At 41.4% G+C, this 21,947-nt stretch overlaps 1 protein-coding gene across 1 annotated transcript in view; it reads left to right on the forward strand.

Annotated features, from left to right (window-relative positions):
- PLCL1 (phospholipase C like 1 (inactive)) overlaps nucleotides 1-21,947 on the forward strand; it is a 283,540-nt gene that overhangs the window by 215,295 nt on the left and 46,298 nt on the right. The window contains exons 2-3 of the mRNA XM_080933004.1: nucleotides 10,773-13,247; nucleotides 16,534-16,737. Of these exons, the coding sequence (XP_080789130.1) occupies nucleotides 10,773-13,247; nucleotides 16,534-16,737 (2,679 nt within the window). The remainder of the gene's footprint in view (nucleotides 1-10,772; nucleotides 13,248-16,533; nucleotides 16,738-21,947) is intronic.

A 21,947-nucleotide genomic window follows, 5' to 3' on the forward strand; every position in this document is an offset into this window, starting at 1 on the left:
AGAAATAAAGGTTGTAGGTTAGAATACTAGAAAAGTGTTGATATTCTATACTGTATTCTTTGTGAATTCAAGAGGACCTTATGCAAAGACAAACTTGCTGCCACAAATCTAGACAAGACAATAAATGGGTGTGGTGAAGCCACCTTGGGGAGAGCATCTAGGGCTGACCTCTGCACCTGAGACTTAGGGTTGAAAGCTTATCATTAGAATTTGGGATTTGCATCTAGTCCAGATGAAATTCTTGCCAAGCCTGATTTCCCTAAGACATTTAACTCCTAATGTAATACAACAGATTTGAATCTCATCATCAGTGGAGTTCATTTAATAGAAATCAAATTTATTTGAATAATCAGGGAGGAAACATCAGTTTAATCTTCTCTCCTGGGAATGTTTATCTACTTAGATCTGCTCTTGGGGCTCCAGGGTAAAAAGAGTTTGACTTCTGAGAGGTGATCCAGTATGTAGTCATTTTAGTTGATTAAATACTGATCAGAATAATTGTACACATATATTATCAATATAATTGTGCTTTTGACATGTTTTTTTCCAAACTGAAATCCATACTCTCAATGTAAAAGATTCTAAAATAGTTTATCAATCAAAGTTTTGTCATTTTTGAGATATTTTGCTTTTGTACATTACAAGAGCATTCGTCATTCCTAAGAACAGTCATGTTTAAGAAATAGTAGTTGATTAAAATTTTAGTGTAATTTTAAAATTCTTGAAAGTTTATTTTTTAATTAAATATCAAGTCATAAAAGCACAGATGTTAATTGCCCTTATAAAGTTTATCCTTCTGATAACTAATGAGGTAATTACAGGATTAACATTTAAAATTTATGTTTAGTATGGCAATATCTTAAATGTTTTCTCATAATATATGCTAATATATGCTAATTTAAAAATAATTCCACAATATAAATCTCACACTTTTACTTCCTTTGTATTAGAGGTAACCCCTTTCTAACTGAGAGTGCACGTTCTCATTTTTGCCTTATATAAATAATGAGGTACACAGATGTGCACCTGCACACATAGTATGTATTTTAGGGTTCCTAAATATATACACTTGCTATGTGGTTTGCTCTGTATCATAAAGGGGCATGCAGTGCTGTCTCTTTAAAGTGCCAGATTTTGTCTTGCCTGTTCTTTTATCATTTTTTATTGGATATTCTCTGTATTTATATTTTGAACGTTATCCTCTTTTCTCCTCCTCCCATCCCCCATCGCCTTCTTCTTGCTTTCCTGAAGATGCTCCCTCTCCCAACCACCGACTTCCACCTCAGTGCCCTGGCATTCCCATACACTGGGAAAAGGAGCCTTCACTGGCCTCTTCTCCCATTGATGCCAGACAATGCTATTCTCTGCTACATATGTACCTGGAGCCATGGGTCTCTCCATGTATACTTATTGGTTGGTGTTTTAGTTCCTGGGAGCTTTGGGGGCAGGGGTGAGGGTGGTTGGTTGATATTGTTCTTCCCATTGGGGTTGCAAACCCTTTTAGCTCCTTTCTCTAGCTTCTTCATTGGGGTCCCTGTGTTCAGTCTGATGGTTATCTGCAAGCATCTTCATCTATATCAGTATAGCTCTGGCAGAGCCTCTGAGGAGGCTTCCATATTAGGCCACTGTCCCTTTTGATCAGTTTTGTTGGTTACTTTTTTGTTGATTTTTCATTTGATATTTTGAAATTTTCTGAGGTAAGTCTATTCTTTGCTAATTATATCATTCACCTCCTTTATGAGGTTTCACAATTCTTTCTGTCTGTGTCTTTTTGTCTCTGTCTCTCTGTCTCTCTCTCTTTTTCTCTCATGCACATATATGCATTGTGTGTGTGTGTGTGTGTGTGTGTGTTTGTGTGTATGTGTGCTTTTTTTCTCAGAATTCCAAAATTACTTTGATCATGTTAAAAAAGTTTTCATGTTTTTCAAGTTTAGTGGGAGTTCATTTGGGATTGAACAAATCTCAGTGTGTTTTATGGGATGTCTTTGGGGAGCTGTAGTTATTCTAACATTTTTCTTTGACTTTCGTCCTTTTAACATCTTTATTGAATTACAGTAATGAATTGGCTAATGTTCTGTCTTAAATTCTTGGAATAAACCTGACTTTATAAAGCATTTGTTGCTGTTTTAGTATATGACTTTTCTCACAGGAGAGACAGAGAGAGCTACCAGTTGAAAATTCTATCAGGTGGTATTCTAGCATGTCTCTTTTTTTCTTAATACAGCCCATTTAAGTAGTTCAGGAATTATTATATTATTTTTGACAAGTGAATATTGAGGGTCTTAAAACTCTGTTTGACCCAAAGTCACACAAAATAAGAAATCTATTGAGTAACAGTCATTAATTTCCCAATCAGGCAAATTCAAGGAGAAGAGATTTCATTATTTTAGCAATTTCTAGCAGCTCAGTATTTATAGGCTATGTGGGTTTTTTTTCAACTAAAAAAAGTCTTTACATGGTTTCCTTTTACATTTTTCTATACTAAGGGAGTGAATTTGTTTCTACTTAAAATGTAGAACCTTTACTAAGAGGGAAGGTTCATCTGGAAGTGGTCTCTGGCAAGAATGCTCATTCTGAGCTCAGCCATCTGTTCCCTACCCATGGGCAGATGTGGATGTTCAGTTAATCAAAGGTAATGCAATCAGGATTAAAGTGTGAGATGCTCTGAAGCCATTCTGGAAGCTTTGTGTCAAACTTCAACCCCATAATCAGATTCATCCTGATGGTTAAGTTGAGTGAGCTGAAGAATTTCTATCATGTTAGTGACTAATGCTAATGAACATATTCTGTTTTCATTGTAGGAGAAAAAATAAGAATATGTTTATACATAGTAGTTGAGTCAAGAGAATTGGCATGCTATTTTCTGCATGATTCAGAGAGCTGTGGTTTAGAAGGCCAACATTTTATAAAAGGATTTAATGAATTGGAAGTACTGTATTGGAAGACTTTATAAAACTGGTCTATTTAAAGTTCATACATATTTATAAGAAAGACTAGACTTTTCTGACTCTAGAAAAAAGTGAGTTTCGGGTTGGATACAAGTTGAGTAAGTTTGAATAAGAGTTTGTTTGTGTGCCGCTGAAGTAGATTTTCTTTGTCTCAAGTCAGAGTTAAAACATATTTTTAAGTAAATTCCTTGTTTTAAAATATTCTTTGACTTTTTTCTAACATTAAAACCATATGTTTATTCACCATCTCTAATCTCTAAGCAACAAGCTAATCATGATATGCTTTGCTTGGAATTTGTAAGTGATACATATAATCTGGAATCTTCTTCATATCAAATGTTGTAGAGGAAGTCACAAATTCCTAGAAGTTTTTTCAGTTCTACTTCATTAATGATCACTTTAGGTTCTAAAGCAAGGCTGAGGATGTTTCCTATTTGCACTTAAGCTAGACAATTGCAATTGATCCACTCTTATATGTTTGTGTCTAACACTCAGCCTGAGTAACATGCTGGTCATTCATGGGAGCAGTTCCATAGTGCTGAACCATTCTGAGAATTCTCTTCAGCTACAAATACACCGTACTCAAAGATAGTGACTCGAGACTGTATCTAAAAATTTAAGTGACAGACAGGAATGTAAACAATATCATTTTCCCATAATCGAGGATAAATATTCCAATTACAATAGAAATGTCCCGATGAAGGAAGGACTGTTTTGTGACTTGTCTAAGTAGCACATGAAAGCAAAGAACTCTTGTCAGGCACATTTGTGAAGTGATCTCTACTTCATCCCATTCCATTCTTGTTAATATTTTAAATTTCAAATATTTAAAGTACATGCCTCACAGTAAGTTAGTATGATAAAAGCAGTTATGCAGAAATTTGAAGGAACTCCTAATAATACATAGATTTCTGATGAAGGACCTAATCAAGCACTGTGCTGTGTGTTTATGCCTAAAAAATGTCTGTGTTGTTATGTTTAATTTCTGCAGTGATGAGTTAAAATATATACATTTGTAATGTATATACACATTCAAAGTATACATTTAGATGTTCGTTGCTGTGGGTGTTGAACACAACGTCCTATTTTCTGTAGAGACAGCCTCCAGTTAGTCTCAACAAGAATCAACCAAGCTCAACTAGAATTCCTGTGTCCTGCTGTGCAGGGAGTTTCTTGGGAAAGGGCATAATTGTATTTCAGTCTCCAAGCCCACTTGGTTCTTGGCACCTCTGATCAGGAGTCATACAGGCCTCTGATAAATTTTGAATTTAAGAACGAGGCAGACATCTTTTGATCCTGGAAGAGCAGGACTGATGGCCACACTCCATTCCTCAGAGGATGCTGAATAATTGTCAGATGACCTTTCTTGGCATCTCCCTGCTTTTGTTTACACTGGTCCATTGGCAGCTGGATTCCTGAAAAGGTCATGTTGACTGGAGGTGGTGTGAAAATGCCCTTGACAGTTCTGTATACCGTGAGTGTTGGAGAGAAAGAGAGCCATAAGACTGAAGTGAGAATCAAGCCTCTGGAAGGCAGTAACAGGAGCATGTGAGCTATGCACTTGACAGGAAATGGACCTGAGACTAGAAAGCCAGTTGGCCAGGGAGGTTTTACCATAAACAACTGCAGGCTTTGTATTCTGATGCTGTGGTGAGACAGAAATGTCGGGAATCAATGGATAAAGGAGTAAACTGCATGTGTGGAGACAAAGATGGATAAAGGAGCAAACTGCATGTGTGGAGACAAAGTTTCTAAAGCCATCTGCTTGGTTTCCTCTAACCAGGTCTCCTCATGTTTATAAAGTTTAATTTTCTGAGTAAAAAAAATCCCAACAAGAATGACAGTCATGGGGTCTATGTGTGGGAATGGCTGGCAGTGGAAATTCAACGACTTTTGGCTGATTTTACTAATTTTGCTTCTCAAATGTGTGAGCAAAAGGAAGGACTCCAGAGAAAGTAGGGATACAGCTCTGCTTCCCCTGTGCTAGTGAGCAAGTGTGGAAGGAGGATTCAGATATTTAATAAATTACATTTTGCAGATGCAGATCATCACGCGCTTCTCTTGCACCTGTCACACAGCAGTGACTTTGGCCCCCTGTGCTGTTGGTCTTACAAGTCCCTTGTACTGCTTTTATTTTCTAGTTTTGTGGTTGTCAAACATTTCAACCAGCACCTTTCCTAATCTGTGAAAATCATGACCTAGAGAAGAACAAAGCAATGTCTTGTCTCAAACATGGAAACAATCACGTTACTGATTTTGCTATTCATCTTAGGGGATGTTCAAAAACAATGTTTTTTTTTTTAAAGGACAAATCACTTTATGGCATACAGCGCAGGGTAGAAACAGAAGGAATCATCATGAAAATGAAAATTGGATTTAAAATAACACAAAGCATAAAGGATCTGAGTCATCCTCGCAGGAAATCCAAAACTGGGTAGAAAGTACGCCAAAGAAGATCTTAAGTTAGACACTCTTGGTATCATATCAACTCCTAGTGACTCCAATGTAACATGAGGGAAGCTTCCTCTCCTTACAAGTCCGGAGAAGCCAGGCTAGGACAGACCTGCTGCACGAATCCTCAGAGTCATCTGCAGAGCATCAACTGGTTTTGCTTCCAAATAGATGAATCATTTAAGGGGTGATGCACCTGCATGGGAGTCACCAGCTACCTGTATTTGGTTTGTAGACCATACCTCACTGATGGTACTCTATAATTTAGTATCTATTCATCCCTATCTCGTGTGATGTGTCTGGGAGGAGAAACCTTCAGTGGATTCCATTAAACAGAATTTATTTAATAAAGAAATGTGAGATTCAACAACTTAATTTGCAAGGGTACCTAGGCATGTAATCATTGGGCATTGTCTTTACGGCTGTTGATCTGGAACATGGTGTAGAATGAGCGTGTTGTCTAGGGACACTATAGTGTTCAGCTGCTTAGCAACTTCACTTAAAGAACCATGAGGGAAAGCTCATGGTTCATGGACCTTGAGCCAAACTCTAGTTTCTTGACACTGGTGAGTATCCAGGACACCCAGTGTCACTACATACAGTGTGGGCTGCACGTTTTGAGCAGTCACCCATGTACATTAGCCACATGAAACCCTGCTGCAAGTGATTGGAGTCTCAATGGAAAGTAACTCTGGCAGTTTAAGTCTTTCATGGTGCTGTGTGAAGACTTAGGCCTGTGTGAGAGAACTGAGGTTTCCTTCTGACGGTTTGACTGCCAAGCATGTGTGTGTGTTTGTGTAGACAAGGGAAATGTGTGATAGTTGAATTCCGCCAATGATGTGGAGAAAGCCAGCATCCTGACCATGCTGTCCTGGTGTGTTGCTCTAGTCTCCCTTGGCCACTCCCTTCCACGTTGTACTGTAGCCTCCTGGTTTCTGCTCCAAGCACAGGATCATGGTGCCTGCTTTCCTCTCCTCAGTTCCCAGCTCTTCTCATGGCTCCAGTTTGGTCTCCACCATCCTGAATACAGTATAAATTCTTTTCTTGTTAATGTCAGCAGCCACACATTAACTGCCGAACTCATAAAATAAATGTTATTAGTTTATGGCAACTCTCAGCTCCAAAGCTTATTTGACAATTACTAGCCCTTGGAGCTAGCTTTCCTCTGTAACTTCATCTAGATCATCCACAGTCATCTAAAAATCCAAGCTAGCCCAAAGTAAAACTTTTCTCTCTCATGTTCCCTCCATTGTATTCTATGATTCATGCAGAGGTGTTATATTTACCTCTCATTCACGCTTTAAACCTATAGCTTGTCTTACATCAAGAACATAACTGATTATTTTACCTCTGCTTTCTTCAATAAAAGTCCCATTGCACTAATCTATGGGTGTGGGTATGTGGGAGAGAGAGAGAGAGAGAGAGAGAGAGAGAGAGAGAGAGAGAGAGAGAGAGAGAGAGAGAGAGAGAGAGAGAGAGAGAGAGATGTGGGGCCATGCCTGTACTCTGCGTGACACATGTCCTTGTGAGATGGTCAGAGGACAGTTTGCTGGAGTCAGTTCTCTCCTTTCTCTGTGTGGGGACCAACCGCAGGTCATCACACTTGATACTCATGTTGTCTCTTGTGTCAGTATAGTTTTCCCCTAAAATGATCCCATTGAAATAATGTTTTCATGAACAAGATTTAGAGCTGTGCTTCACCAAATAGACTCCTTTTCCAGGGCTTATTAGTGCATTGTAAATGAAGGTTATTTTCCTGTTACGTTGCTGCATATTAATGCCGGATGGCAAGCAAGAGAGCAGATGCCAGCGGATATTTACAGAGGCCGTTTTATTAATTTAGCTTCTGTGAACTCCCTCCTGTCCTGTTCCCAGTTCCAACCTAATGAAATGTGCTTAAAGAGCTGTAAATCTTCTACTGTTGTATAAGCAGGAATCACATTTTATCATAACTGGTTTAATTTTCTTCACCATAGATTAAAAACAAATGTAGAAAACCATGAAAAACAACGAACACATTATTTCATCATTTCCACCTACCGTTTCCAAATTATTTCTAGATTCAAACTTAGTGCTGGTAAGCATGAGGTTGTATGTATTTTTACGATGTGAGTGTTCCATAAAGAAGGTGTTGTGTAAATAACTACATTAAAGAGTAGACTATCGATTGCATTCGGCCAAGGCCTAAAGCTCTGGTGCCGGTGGCTGGATCCTGTATAAGTTATTGCTTTTATTTGCAAGGACTGGAGATCCCAAACATGAAACAATGCTTAGAGCCATTCAGGGACCATAGAAACCTAATTTGGCCTATTTGTTTTATCGTTTAGCTTGTTTCAATTTGATTGCTTCACAGAAAATGATCGTTTGGAAAGTTAAACGAGAATTTCAGGACATCGAAGGGATTGTGCTCAGCATGTGATTCTTAAGTTCTCCTGGACAGTGAGGCCAGCTTTCCTACTTAGGAGATAAAAGCCTCACAGTGTGCTATTCTACCCTAGTAGGTCTTCAGTCTCTTTTCTTTATTCATAGTGGGGAGAGTGAGCCCTGGGAAGAATTACATTTACTTGCTATATCAGAATTTCTTAGGTACATGTTCTGGCTGATGGAATCCTTTCCATCCTCTAATTGGGTAGAAGCGTAAAAGAGGGCACCTAGAGTGAGGCCAAACCTTGTTCATTTTGGACCTCACTTCAGTGCCGACAGAACTGGGCTTCACAATATACAATAACTGCAGACAACTGACTCATTGTGCAATAACTGTTTGGCGTTCTTATCCGTGTCCCGTAACCAACACTTTAATATTTTTCAGGCTATTTTCCTTAACATTTCCCTTATTCGGGGCCAATCTGCAACTGTATTATTGCAGTGAATGCAAGTATCAGGTAGCGGGCACTGTCCAGGTGGCCTTGGGAATCAAGTGGTTCCAAAAGAGATTTGAGTCTTCCTGACTTCAGATGCTGTCCCTACTCCTTCTCCCAGTCTTCCCAAGCAAGAACATTGCAGTAACAATGTGAGGACTGTTGTCTAGGGCCAGCCATTTTCTTCTTCTATGGAACTAGGGAAAATACTCAGCACCCTGAATTGTTTTCAGCAGTTTGTAATATCTTGGCTCTAGCCATTAGTAGACATACTAATTACCTGTTCACATATGCATGGCCGGTTTCTAGATCACTTGGGGACTTACAATAACTGGATGTTATCTTTTCTGAGATGACAATATGAGAACACATCTTTTTCAGATTCCAAGTATCAAGGCACTTTGGGATATGTTTTATAATCAAGAACCTAGTACTACGAGCAGATGAATTATTTTATAAACCTGATAGAAAGTATTCTCTTGAAATCTTGTCTTACTAGTGGTATATAGCTGATTTTAGTAGCTATCATTATAAGAAAGAGAGGCTTTAAGAAGACCATGCTGGCCGTACAGTTTGTTCTCACAGATAATCAGTGTCTGAAGTCAGGAGAGGAGTGTTAGATCACAGAGAGGGCCTCGGCAATTGCATACGCAGGGCTGAGGAACCAAATGTGCTTTCTAGAGGAACACTGACTCCCCAAGTTTAGTTTCCTGGGACCTGTTGTAGCTTCTATGACTCTGCTGGCAACGCTGATATCTGGAACACAATGTCATAAAATACATGCTTTTAAACTGAAGCTCTCAGTAGTATGAAAAGCTCATCAAATGGTTAGTGCGGACACTGAACTACAGTTTAACTTGGCACCGAGATTCAGTTTCTCTCTTCATTTCACATGGTAGATTAATCTCAGTTAGCAGTGTCATTGAATTCCTACTTTGATTGGAGTGGGAAAATACACAAATATCTAATATTTCTGAACATGTGGGCTGTGATGAATTTAAATGTGTCCTAGTGGAGCAATGTGTTGGAATGGCTGAAGATTCATCATTGTCTTTTAACTTAAAGATGTAGGAAACTGACCACTGTGGGATAATTAAAAATAGAAAGTCTCTGGGAGAACAGCAGCTAAGTTGTCAAATGCCACATAACTAAGGGGCTGTAGCACTCTGTAACCCAGACTATGTAATGTATGCCTTTGTCTCTTGAAGATCTGATATGTAGCTGAGTTGATAAATCATCCCACCACATACCATAACTTTTACTTGTAGAGTTTTAGCCAGTTGAATAATAAATCACCTAGCCTTTGCTGAGTATAGAATCGTTACGCTCATATAAGCTGGATGGATTAGACAATGCCATCGCACCACAGAGTAGTTCCTAAAAAGATGTTTTAAGAGGGTGGAGGCAACGTAACAGCTCAGACTGCTCCGTGATACTTCTCAGTACTGAAGTGGTGACATCGTTTGGATGCTCAAAAATATTTCAAATTACTGCTGAAGGTTGTGCTTAAGTGTTTAGGAGTCATGGATGAGTTAATATCTTGCTAACTGTATTCGAGCAGAAGCCTGTGATTAGTCCTACAGATACACATAGAGAGACATAACCTTCCTCCCAGAAGAAAACCTTTACGAGGACTTTGCACTGACAAACCAAAATGGGCATGAGCTTTCTCTTTGGAGTCTCGTGATAACAGTGAGCAATAACATACAGACTGTGTGTTCAGATCTTATTTGGGAAGTAGAAATTAAATTCAGAAAGGTTGAGTGACTTACCCCAGTTAATACACCTAGTAAGCTGAATGAAGAAACCCAAGGACTACGTATTTTTGGCTTGAGGACCGTGTCCTCTGAGGCACCCATACTCCCATGTTGCGGGTGGGCTGATGGGATCTAGTGCTCTAAGTACATCAAACATGCGTTTTAGATACATGTAGTTCTCCAGGGAGAACTGTTTGAATTAGCAATGTAGTTGAAAACGTGATCAAACTTCATTAAAATGATGAATTATCCAGTGGAAGGGGTCAGGCGCTTAGTGTAGATGAGTTGGCAGCAATGCAGTAGCCATAGTCCAAGGCAGATGAAAATATATTGTCTTGCAGTTATGAGTATTCATCTGTTGGGATCGGCAGCTTAGGACAGCCAATGAGTGAGAAGGTCTCTCTGCATGTTAGAAGACCACATGCCACATGGAACCTGCTGAGCAGTCACATGGATGCTGTCCCCTGTGCTCTTGGTGGCGCTCCCTAAGAAACCGTACCTAGCATGGTTCCAGATGAGCCGAGGCTGGGCTTTATTCTTGGAGAGCGCACATGAATTTGTAAAATAAGTTTCCTTTGGAGCCTAAGGGTATTACTTCTCTCTTAATGGTATTAATTCTGAACCAGTGGAAAGGTAAATTCAGGCTAGCTTCCTTCATATAAAAGGCTGTCTATTCGGAGTTTGAAAAGTACCTACAGTGTTAACCAAACTCGTGTTTCCTAAGGGAGACTGATCGTTCTTTTCTGGTTACTTTATAGGATCCTTCAAACCAAAAATGTGGTGGCCGAAAGAAAACGGTATCTTTCAGCAGCATGCCATCAGAGAAGAAGATCAGCAGTGCCCAGGACTGCATTAGTTTCATGCAGGCAGGCTGCGAGCTGAAGAAAGTACGACCGAACTCTCGCATCTACAACCGATTTTTCACCCTAGACACCGACCTCCAGGCTCTACGCTGGGAACCTTCTAAGAAAGACCTTGAAAAAGCCAAGCTGGACATTTCGGCCATCAAAGAGATCAGGCTGGGGAGGAACACAGAGACCTTCAGAAACAACGGCCTCGCTGACCAGATTTGTGAAGACTGTGCCTTTTCTATACTCCATGGGGAAAATTACGAGTCTCTGGACCTAGTTGCTAATTCAGCAGATGTAGCAAACATCTGGGTGTCGGGGTTACGGTACCTGGTCTCTCGTAGTAAGCTACCCCTTGATTTTATGGAGGGTAACCAGAACACGCCACGGTTCATGTGGCTGAAAACCGTGTTTGAAGCAGCCGATGTCGATGGGAATGGGATTATGTTAGAAGACACTTCGGTGGAGTTAATAAAACAACTCAACCCTACTCTGAAGGAATCTAAGATCAGGTTAAAGTTTAAAGAAATCCAGAAGAGCAAAGAGAAACTAACTACCCGGGTGACCGAAGAGGAATTTTGTGAAGCGTTCTGTGAGCTTTGCACCAGGCCAGAAGTGTATTTCTTACTTGTTCAGATATCTAAGAACAAAGAGTACTTGGATGCCAACGACCTCATGCTCTTTTTGGAAGCCGAGCAAGGGGTCACCCACATCACTGAGGATATGTGCTTAGACATCATCAGGAGATATGAACTTTCTGAAGATGGCCGCCAGAAAGGCTTCCTCGCAATTGATGGCTTTACCCAGTATTTATTGTCTCCAGAGTGTGACATTTTTGATCCAGAGCAAAAGAAGGTTGCCCAAGATATGACCCAGCCCTTGTCTCACTACTATATCAATGCGTCTCATAACACCTACCTGATAGAAGATCAGTTCAGGGGACCAGCTGATATCAACGGGTATGTGAGGGCCTTGAAAATGGGCTGTAGAAGCATCGAACTTGACGTGAGTGACGGCCCAGATAATGAGCCCATCCTTTGTAACAGGAACAACGTGGCCGTGCACCTTTCCTTTCGGAGTGCTCTGGAGGTGATCAACAAGTTTGCCTTTGTTGCTTCAGAGTACCCCCTCATCCTCTGCTTGGGGAATCACTGTTCTCTGCCACAACAGAAAGTCATGGCTCAGCAGTTGAGAAAGGTGTTTGGCGATAAGCTTTACACAGAGGCGCCTTTGTCTTCCGAATCCTACCTCCCATCACCGGAAAAACTGAAAAACAGGATTATTGTGAAAGGAAAGAAACTGCCCTCCGAGTCAGATCTGTTAGAAGGAGAAGTAACGGACGAGGATGAAGAGGCCGAGATGTCTCGGAGGATGTCAGGGGATTACAATGGTGAGCAGAAACACATCTGGCTCTGCAGAGAGCTCTCTGACTTGGTATCTATCTGTAAATCTGTGCAGTACAGGGATTTCGAACTGTCTATGAAAACCCAAAACTACTGGGAAATTTGCTCATTTAGCGAGACAGAGGCCAGCCGGATCGCTAATGAGTACCCAGAGGATTTTGTGAATTATAACAAGAAATTCTTATCGAGGGTCTACCCTAGTGCCGTGAGGATAGATTCCAGTAACTTGAACCCACAGGACTTCTGGAATTGTGGCTGTCAGATTGTGGCGATGAATTTTCAAACACCGGGTCCAATGATGGACCTCCACACTGGCTGGTTTCTTCAAAATGGGGGATGTGGCTACGTCCTCCGGCCATCTATCATGAGAGATGAAGTTTCGTACTTCAGCGCAAATACAAAGGGAATTGTCCCTGGAGTATCTCCCCTGCTTCTTCACATCAAGATCATCAGTGGTCAGAACTTCCCAAAGCCCAAAGGCGCTTGTGCCAAAGGGGATGTCATAGACCCCTATGTGTGTGTAGAGATTCATGGAATTCCTGCTGATTGCTCCGAGCAAAGAACCAAAACTGTCCAACAGAACAGCGATAATCCCATTTTTGATGAAACTTTCGAGTTTCAAGTCAACCTTCCCGAGCTGACCATGGTCCGTTTTGTCATTTTGGATGACGATTACATTGGGGATGAGTTCATTGGGCAGTATACGATACCTTTTGAATGTCTGCAACCCGGGTACCGACACGTCCCCCTGCGCTCCTTTGTGGGGGATATCATGGAACACGTGACCCTTTTCGTCCACATAGCAATAACCAATCGGAGTGGAGGAGGAAAAGCGCAGAAGCGAAGCCTTTCTGTGAGAATGGGGAAGAAAGTTCGAGAATACACCATGCTCAGGAATATCGGTGTTAAAACCATAGATGATATCTTCAAAATAGCAGTTCATCCCTTACGAGAAGCCACAGATATGAGAGAAAACATGCAGGTAGGAAAATAGACTCGCTGTCTTCTACCACGTCGGTTATCCACACCCATTTAAACTAGCAACTACTGTGGTTCGTTCACCAATGGCCGGCTTGCAAATATTCAGAAATATACGGTGCAGATCCATGAGCCACTTAATAAGCTTCCCTGCCACCTGGGATAGAGCTGGTGGTTTCTAATTGTGAACACAAGGTTGAGTCTGGCCGGCTAATGGCGCGTCAATATAGCGAAATACTGGATATCTTTACAGTTTAGCATGTAATGATTCATTAAGAACGTGTACGTGAACAGTGTGGAAAATATGAAAGGTAAGACGTTCTGGGGATGTGCTGTGCTATGCACGGATAAGGAGCTAGGGTCAACCTCTGCCCCCAGCATCCACATAAAAAGTCCTGTGTGGGAGTGTACCTACAACCCTGTGTCAGAGGAAACGATGGAGAGGAATGGATCAGGAGACCCTGCATCTCCTCTGGTCTCTTTGAGGGCCAGGCATGTCTACATCACACACACACACACACACACACACACACACACCCTCATCTCATGTGGGTAGCATATAGAATGCATATCCAGAAATATGCATACTGTTTGAAAGCATATGTGTAAAATACTTGCAGATGTGAATATAGAAGACAATTTGAAGTCATATTATAAAAGTAATGCCCATTATAATTTTAGTTATTTAAATGTGTACTAACAAATTATTACCCACAAGAGAAAACAGAACTAAACAAAGAAAGCTCCGCACTTAATTTTTTTTTAAATGTGTTCACCCTTTTCTTAAATAGGTTTTTTAAAGGAATGTGGATTCTGGGATAAATCTGTCCCTGTGTGGTTCTGAACAGACAATCGTTGGTCTCTGAGGATCTGTTTTTCCACATAAGACAAGATTGAGAGAGTCACACTGTAGGGCTGTTGTGAGAACTGAGAAATCACATAGCAATCACCCAGTTTTAACACGAAGAAACCCAGCATGCCTTTTCCTTCCTTATGATGCAGGGCCACAAATTTCTTTTTCATATTACCTTACATAGTCAGTTAAGAATAGTGCTCTTGAGACATGAACTGGCAATGTATATTCACTAAGGCCTTGTATGGCAAAGAGAAAATAACTCCGTTTACTTCATTCCTTTTTTTTTTCAATTTTATTGGATATTGTCTGTATTTACATTTTAACTGTAATACCCTTCCCCCAACTCCCCTCCCTCATCCCCCTCAACTTGCTTTCATAAAGGTGCTCCCTCCAGCTATTGTTAGAAGAATTCACCCACCCAGAGACTTTGCCCTCGAGAAAGCAGAGACTGTAGAGGGCTTTACTTTTCAGATCTTACAGTTAATAAGTGTTAAAGTTAGACTTTAAATCCCAGTGTGTCTGATGCCAAAATCTATTATTATTCACATGAAGCAGAAGTCCCAAGCTGTGACTTAGTGAAATTATTAGCTCACAGGCAAGTTCTTCAAAGAGCCAAATGGTAGGAAAAAGTTTGTTACAAAATTCACATATGGATACCCATAGTCAGATTATGTATGTGTTTGTTTCAAGATAGGTTGCTCAGGCACTTTGTTAAAATTTAGCCTCCTAATGTGCTGTTATCTTCTATGTGGTATTTCCCTACATAAACTTGGCATTATTGTAAAGATCTATTATGTTAGATCACCCATAAGCCATTTGTATACCTAACTGCATTAGAAGTCAACTGGGGTTACAGTCGACCTCCTGTAACCCCAGTGCATGCCCCAGGCCAAGATGGGATCACTGGCCTAGGATGGCAAGCCACATTATCTAACTCATGATTTCTGGATCTAGTGAGAGAACTTGCCTCAAAAAATAAAAGGTGAGCTTCTAGGTCTTCTGCATGCCCCCACACATGGTATTCACCTACATACATGTGTGCCCCCCACGAAACATACATGTACGCATACCACATATACAAATAGAAGAGCTATATTTAATAATTAATGGCATCCTAACAAAGCAGCTTAGATAAAGGAGTATTTGGGGAGTAATATATAAAAAACAAAAATACCAAGATAATTAATAAATTCATGAGACATTCAGTAGGTTAGATGCTGCTCATTATTGATAAATATAAAACAGCCACAATTTCTATTCCAAACTATTACTTTAGCATCAGTCCGAGCACATTAATAACAGTCCCAGAGTAACACAAAATTTTTTACTGTCTCATTAAGGAAAAGAAATTACAAAGCACTTCCTGTGGTGTCATTTAACCAAGAATGAGCCCAGATTCGATCATCTCCCCTTCCTCCCTCTGCCATTTCTCTGTCTGCTGAGCCGGTCGGTCTGTTTGCTTGTCTGTCTTGTAAATCACTTTCTCTCTGTGGATGGCTGTCCCTGTGTGTCCATGACATGGAGCATTTGTTCTGTGTCAATCGAACAGCACAGAAAGCACCACATGGGTAAGAGGACACTTAACAGACCTTTGGTAGAGTTTTACTAAGGATTAAGTCACTGTCTTCCTCTGACTCCAGATAGCAAACAAAGGCTGTCAAGCCAGCCTGTATCCACAGGTTGTCTCAGCCTGTCCTCTTGGGTGAGGAGCATGGAAGAGAAGACACTTTATATTAAGCCATTAATTAGCTTAGGTTGTAAAAGGTGATTATGTGGGTAATCCGCAGCAAGTAAGACTGGTCGTTACATTGCTCTGTTAATAACAGGGAGCACAGAAGTATCAGTCTTAAGTGACCTCAAGGTATGTCACTAACTCTGGCTCCGAGGCCCAGCAAAAGTTCCAGTCTCTTGTGTGTAGGAGATATTTTCATATTATAGCGCCTCATTTTTTTTTAAAGATTATAACGTTAGTGAACAAGATGTCCATGCAATGCATTTTCTGTTTGTGCTGTGCATTTCCAATGGGCTGACAAGGCAACATTGCTGGCTGTTCAGATGGAGGCTGGTTAGCAGTGATGCCCACTGGCTTGAGATGCTAAGAGAGATGGCGTCTAGTTCAGTGACATGATGCTTTCCTGATGCCCCTGATATAATGTGAATGCGGTATTCATGTGTGGGTGCTGCTAGTGTGGGGGGCATTCCTGTTGCTGTGTCTGCAAAGCACAGGGATATCCTTAAGTCATAATCAGCATTGTCTCCGATGGCCCTCTGTGGTCGTTGGTGGTTGTGCGTTACCTCTGCATGTGGTGGCAGACTGGCTTGGCTGCTCTGTACTGTACGCATCTCTGAGGGTCTAATATGGTGAAAACTTGGGTGTAAACTGGGGTGCAGCACCATGTGTTCAGACATGTGACTCTGTGTTTTCTCCTCATAGAACGCCATAGTGTCTGTTAAGGAGCTGTGTGGACTCCCGCCGATCGCCAGTCTGAAACAGTGCCTGTTGACCCTGTCCTCTCGGCTCATTGCCAGCGATAGCACTCCCTCCGTGTCTCTGGTGATGAAAGGCTGCTTTCCTTACCTGGAGCCTCTGGGTGTGATTCCAGATGTGCAGAAGAGGATGCTGGCTGCATACGACCTGGTAGGCAGTTGCAACTTCCCGTCCCGTATCTTAATGTATGGATGGCTCTAAGAGCAGGACTTCTGGGGTAGAATTCTAACGTCCAGGGCAGAGTGACTGTGCCTAAAGCATGGTTGGAGGTGGCAGCCAGAGCTTACCATTCAGCATCCATTTTGCCCCAGGATGCCTCTGAGAACAAGGTCAATGGAATGGTCTTTGATTTGACAAAGAGTAAGTGATTTCTGGTCCTCAGAAGCTCGCCTTCTTTTCTTCCGAATGATAGATCCTGACAGAGAGAGGCTCAGGGCTCAGCATTGCGTGACGAGGGTCAAAACAAAAGGCTTGTCTGTAAACATTTCTCAGCTAATGATACTCTCTGATTTCATTCTGCATATTTAATAGAATTCATGTAGTTGATTAGATTTGGTGATAACTTCATTTTTGTGCTTCATGCTGTAAACAGAATCAAAGAGCAAAAGACAAAATGTCTAACATACCTAATTAGGTATAAAAGCAATATTTAACTAGAAGAACACTTACAAACCAGTAACAGTAGAAATATGTAGAAACTTCAAATGCCAGTGAAGAGTAAGCTCTTCCACACATGATGTATAAAATATTCAGGGAATAAATTTAAAAAGTAATGTATCTTTTAAAAGGCAACCCAATTATGGCTTAAAACAAACTTTTATTCAGAAATTTAGACAGCATTTATCTGGGGAAATGCTTTTGCTGAGTTCTCAGGTGCCTGCACCTTTTCTATTTGTCTGATCTTCTATCCTCACATTTAGTCCTTATCTTCAAGGCCCAAAATGGCTGCCTAAGCTCTACTTGTACCTTCTGCAGTCCACCCATCAGGAACGATGGGGACACATATTCTCCTTCATTTGGGATATTATTTTATGGAATTACAGACAGGAAAAAATATTACTTTTCCTTCCTGTTCATCAGCCTGGAGTTGATATATAGCCACAGCTAATTGCAAAAAAGCAACATAAAACGCCATTTCAAGGGGTCTGAAAGCTGCCTCTTCTGTTCCTAAGAAGCAGGGGGAGAATGAACAGTAGGGGAACAGCAAAGGCTCTGCCTCAGAAGCCAGCAGACAACCCCTCTTTTTGCCTAGACACCTATCAGTGAAACATACTGCACATTTTTCTTTACAATACGTTTCCAATTTTATAAGTTAATATATGAAATCAGGTATCGTGGTATGCCCTTATACTCACAGCTACTCCAGCAAAGTGGTTCGAGCCCTATGTACCAAGGCCAACCCAGTCTGAGTAAAAGGAGAGCCCACGTCTTACAAGTAATGCAGTGAGACATTCCCCTTCCCATTAAATCAGCAGCTATGCCTTGTGCATTTAATTGTGGTTCTTGTAATCTGGGATTTAAGAACACGGTGCTGGTGATAGTTCAGTCAGTTAAGTGTTCTCTGGGCAAGCAGGAAGATCTGAGTTTGAATCCCCAGTACCCACATAAAATGCGCCATGCAGCCACATACCTCTGTGGCTTCAGTGCCAGGGAAGAGAGGCAAGCGGTTCTCTGGGACATCCTGAGATGTTCTTCTGCTTGGCCAAAACAGTGAGCCCCAGGTTCAAGAAGAGATACACTCACAACTCAAAACTGGTAGAGAGAAATGCTAATCTGTGGTCTTTGCTTATGTATGAAAGCATGTGCACATTTGCACACACACAAATACGTACACATGCACACACACTTACAAACATGCTTACACATGCACACACTTACACAGACATTAATAACTTACACAGACATTAATACATTCTTACACACAAACGCATGAAGGGAGATTTAGGAAGATAGTTTTCTTTCTCTGCCTATAATATGAAAATAAATTGCTATATATATTGTTGGAGAAAAGTTGGATAAAATTACTTAAAATGGTTATTTCATTTGATCTGTGTATTTCTTTTGTTTTAAGATTTCTTGTAAGAATGTAGAAGGGCACAGATACTGGATTTTCATAATGTTGACATGGAGGGAGTAGCTAAATTACAGATAGGAACCCAGAAACTGGAGAGATGGCTCAGTAGTTCAGAGCCTTTGCTACTCTTGAAAAGGACTCGGGTTCCGTTCCCCACCCTTCCACGGCGGCTTACAGCTTTTTGTCACTCAGCCCCGGGTGAAGCCATCTCCTCTTCCAGCCTCCACGGGCAAATGCACACATGTAAAAACATTTGCACACATGTTTAAATTAAAATAAAATAATGTTGAGAGGAAGGGGACTCATCTAATGGACTCCTTTGAAGCTCTCACAGTCAGTTGCTTGGAGGACCAGCAGTTGTGTGTCGAGCGACTGACTATGTCTTTGGGAAGCCGTCGTGCAATCGTGAGGGAGCACTGAGGTTGAAACTGCGTTTGTGTGCGTGTGCACATGCCATCCTAGGAGCACACTAACAGTGATTGCTTTTGCTCGTCGTGAGTGAAGCTCATTTCCTTAGTTCTTTTCTCTACGCTACCTGTATTTACCAAATTCTAACAAGCATGATACGTTTTATAGTTGAATTAAATAACTGTCGGTGAAGAGAGTACTAATATCTTACCATTAAAAATAACTAGGAGAAATGCACCTGCCATAAACATTTTTTAACTGAAGTGAAAAAAAACAAATCTCCCCTGAATACACTCTGCCCACAGATGCTTGTACGAGGGCCGCTTTTGCAGAGGGGGTGGGGCTCACCTATTGCCTGTGTCGCATTTCTTGTGAAATCAATTTTCTTCATCATAAAAGTAGGGATTGAAAGCTGTTCAGTGAATAGGTATAATTGCCGTCTAAGAGGTGAAATTAGGGTACTAGTTGCCATAGAGACAGACAGCAGACATCACTTATTCCCTCGTAAGCTGAGAAAGGAAAGTAATGCACTGTGAGGACAGCCAGTCCCTGGAGCAGGGTTTGGCTTAAGAAGAATGGCTCTCGGCTGTGGCTGGACAGTTTCTCCTCTGCACAAGTATCTGGTGGTGTTTTGGTCCTTCCTGTTTTACCTGCTAAGTCCAAATCACAATATTATGCTTTCTTTCATTTCTGTTGTTAAGGCACAGCTTATGATGGTAGGCAGAGCCAGGGTTTAAAAAAATCCGAAGCAAACGCATGAAAATCAGAGATAGTTTAAAGGGAGTCCAGTCATAATTTCCCAGGGAAATGGCTTCTCGCTTTGGTAAGAAGCTCAGTGAAGGTAACCTTCTGCAGACGGAGCAGCCAGTGCATGGCAGAAACCACTGAGAGCAGGTGACGTCTGCATTGCACACGGCCGCCAACAGGGCAGAGGGTGAGGAGGATGTGCTGCCTTGTGAGGGCCATTGGTCCTGAGGAAAAAGCCTCACTTACAGCTTGTAGGACCATGGCGTATGGGCGGGCTCCTGCTCTGGGTGTATCAGTGACTGTGGTTGTTTTTAAGAAGTTTCCTGTGATAACTGCAGACCCAGAGCGATCGTGAGACAGCATGGACTAGATCATGTCACGATACTTCATCAACTCCGTGGTAGCTTCAGATGTAGGGCAGTCTGTGATCTATCTAATGCCTACGCAGACTTAGCACCCTCCATACTCTTCCAGCCATACTGACTTTGCTCATTCAGACCAAACTTGTTCTAGTCTCTGGACAGTTATGAACCACACTGCATTAGTTCCTGAAGTGTCCTTCCCTTGCCTGGAAAATTGCATTCTACTTCTTAATTCTTAGCCAGTCATTTCCTGAGAGACTCTTCTCCAAATACTGACCCCACCTCCATGCTGTTTCGTAGGTGTCAAATAGTCATCTGCTCAATCTTTTAAAAATGATTGCCTTTATCTTCTCTGAGTCCCTTGGTTGAGTCTGTGCTCTGTAAGGGTGGAGCCCCGTTTGGCTCACACTATTCTCTTTAAAACCATGTTTTTGGGCAATATGTTACAATCAATTTTAGTTGGTTAAACAAGAGCTGCTAACATCTGTTGCTAATGCAAATGATGTAATTTTAGCCTATGATGGGATGCCGAACGTCCTTTCTCCTCTCCAGTACCAGCCTTGGTAACATCTGACTTACTTCCTGCCACCTTCTCGTTACCTACCCTTGGATTTCTGTCCCACATCACCTTTTACAAAACTGATTTCATTAATTATATCTGATGTGTGACCCCTGTGAAAGGGCCTTTCGACTCCTAAAGGGGTCTTGACCCTCAGGCTGCAAAGTCACTGACATAGAGTTCTCTAAGACTTCACTGGGCCACGGTTGAACCTTCCCCACTAAACAACATCACACCACAGCCTCCTTGGCCCCCGAGAGAATTGTATTTGCAAATAATTTGGAAATGAGGATGCTATCTGACCTTTGTGTGCTTTTTTCTTTGGATGGCTGATGTTTTACTTCTTTAATGTCCTACCAGCGTAATTTTTCATGGATGGTCAAAATCTATTGCTTAATATATTCTATTTATGTGTTTTAAATGAATTCAAGTGCTCTTGGGTGGTTTGTGTGCTGAGTGCCATTCAGAGGGAGATCAGTTCTAGAGGACTGCAAACTGCAAACCAGAGCAGTCTTCAGAGGTGAGTTCTGGGCTGAATTATTTAGCATTAGCATAAAAGTTAAACCCTAACTATGGTAAGAGAAACAGATTTCCTGATGATAAAGAAGTCAGACAGTCTAGAGAACATGAATCGAGGATTAATCGTTTACTAAGTCTGTTGAGCTGGGATTTGGGAAGCAGCTGGTTGTCCTGGCACCAAAAGGAATGCAGCAAAAAGGAATTAACTGCCATCTAATCATGTCTGGCAACCGAAGTTGTGGGCAATATCTCAACCAAGCCAAGAATAATGGGTTGACTAAACTCTGCTCTCTTATTTAGTGCTATTGCCAAAAGATTGTTAGCCTCAAGATGAAAAATGGTCTCTAGTTTCCTAAAGAAGTAGTTTCTTCCCTCCTTCCCTCCCTCTCTTTTCTTCCCTCCCTCTCTTTTCCTCCCTCCCCCATCCCATGTGTGTGTGTGTGTGTGTGTGTGTGTGTGTGTATACATGATCACATGTGCTTGCAGAGGCTGTTGGTCTGCTGGAGTTACAGGAAGCTGTAAGCCCTCTGATTTGGGTGCTGGGATACACATTTCCTGTGTTCCTCCCTGCTGAGCATCTCTCCAGCCCCATTCCTGGCCCCTGCCATGTAGCCCTGCTTATGGAAAGCAATTTCAGCTGAAATAAGTAAATGAATCAAAGGTGTTCTTCTCCCATCACTGCCCCATTGTA

This window comes from Micromys minutus (assembly GCF_963924665.1).
Source record: "Micromys minutus genome assembly, chromosome: 19".
Classification (NCBI taxonomy): Eukaryota; Metazoa; Chordata; class Mammalia; order Rodentia; family Muridae; genus Micromys; species Micromys minutus.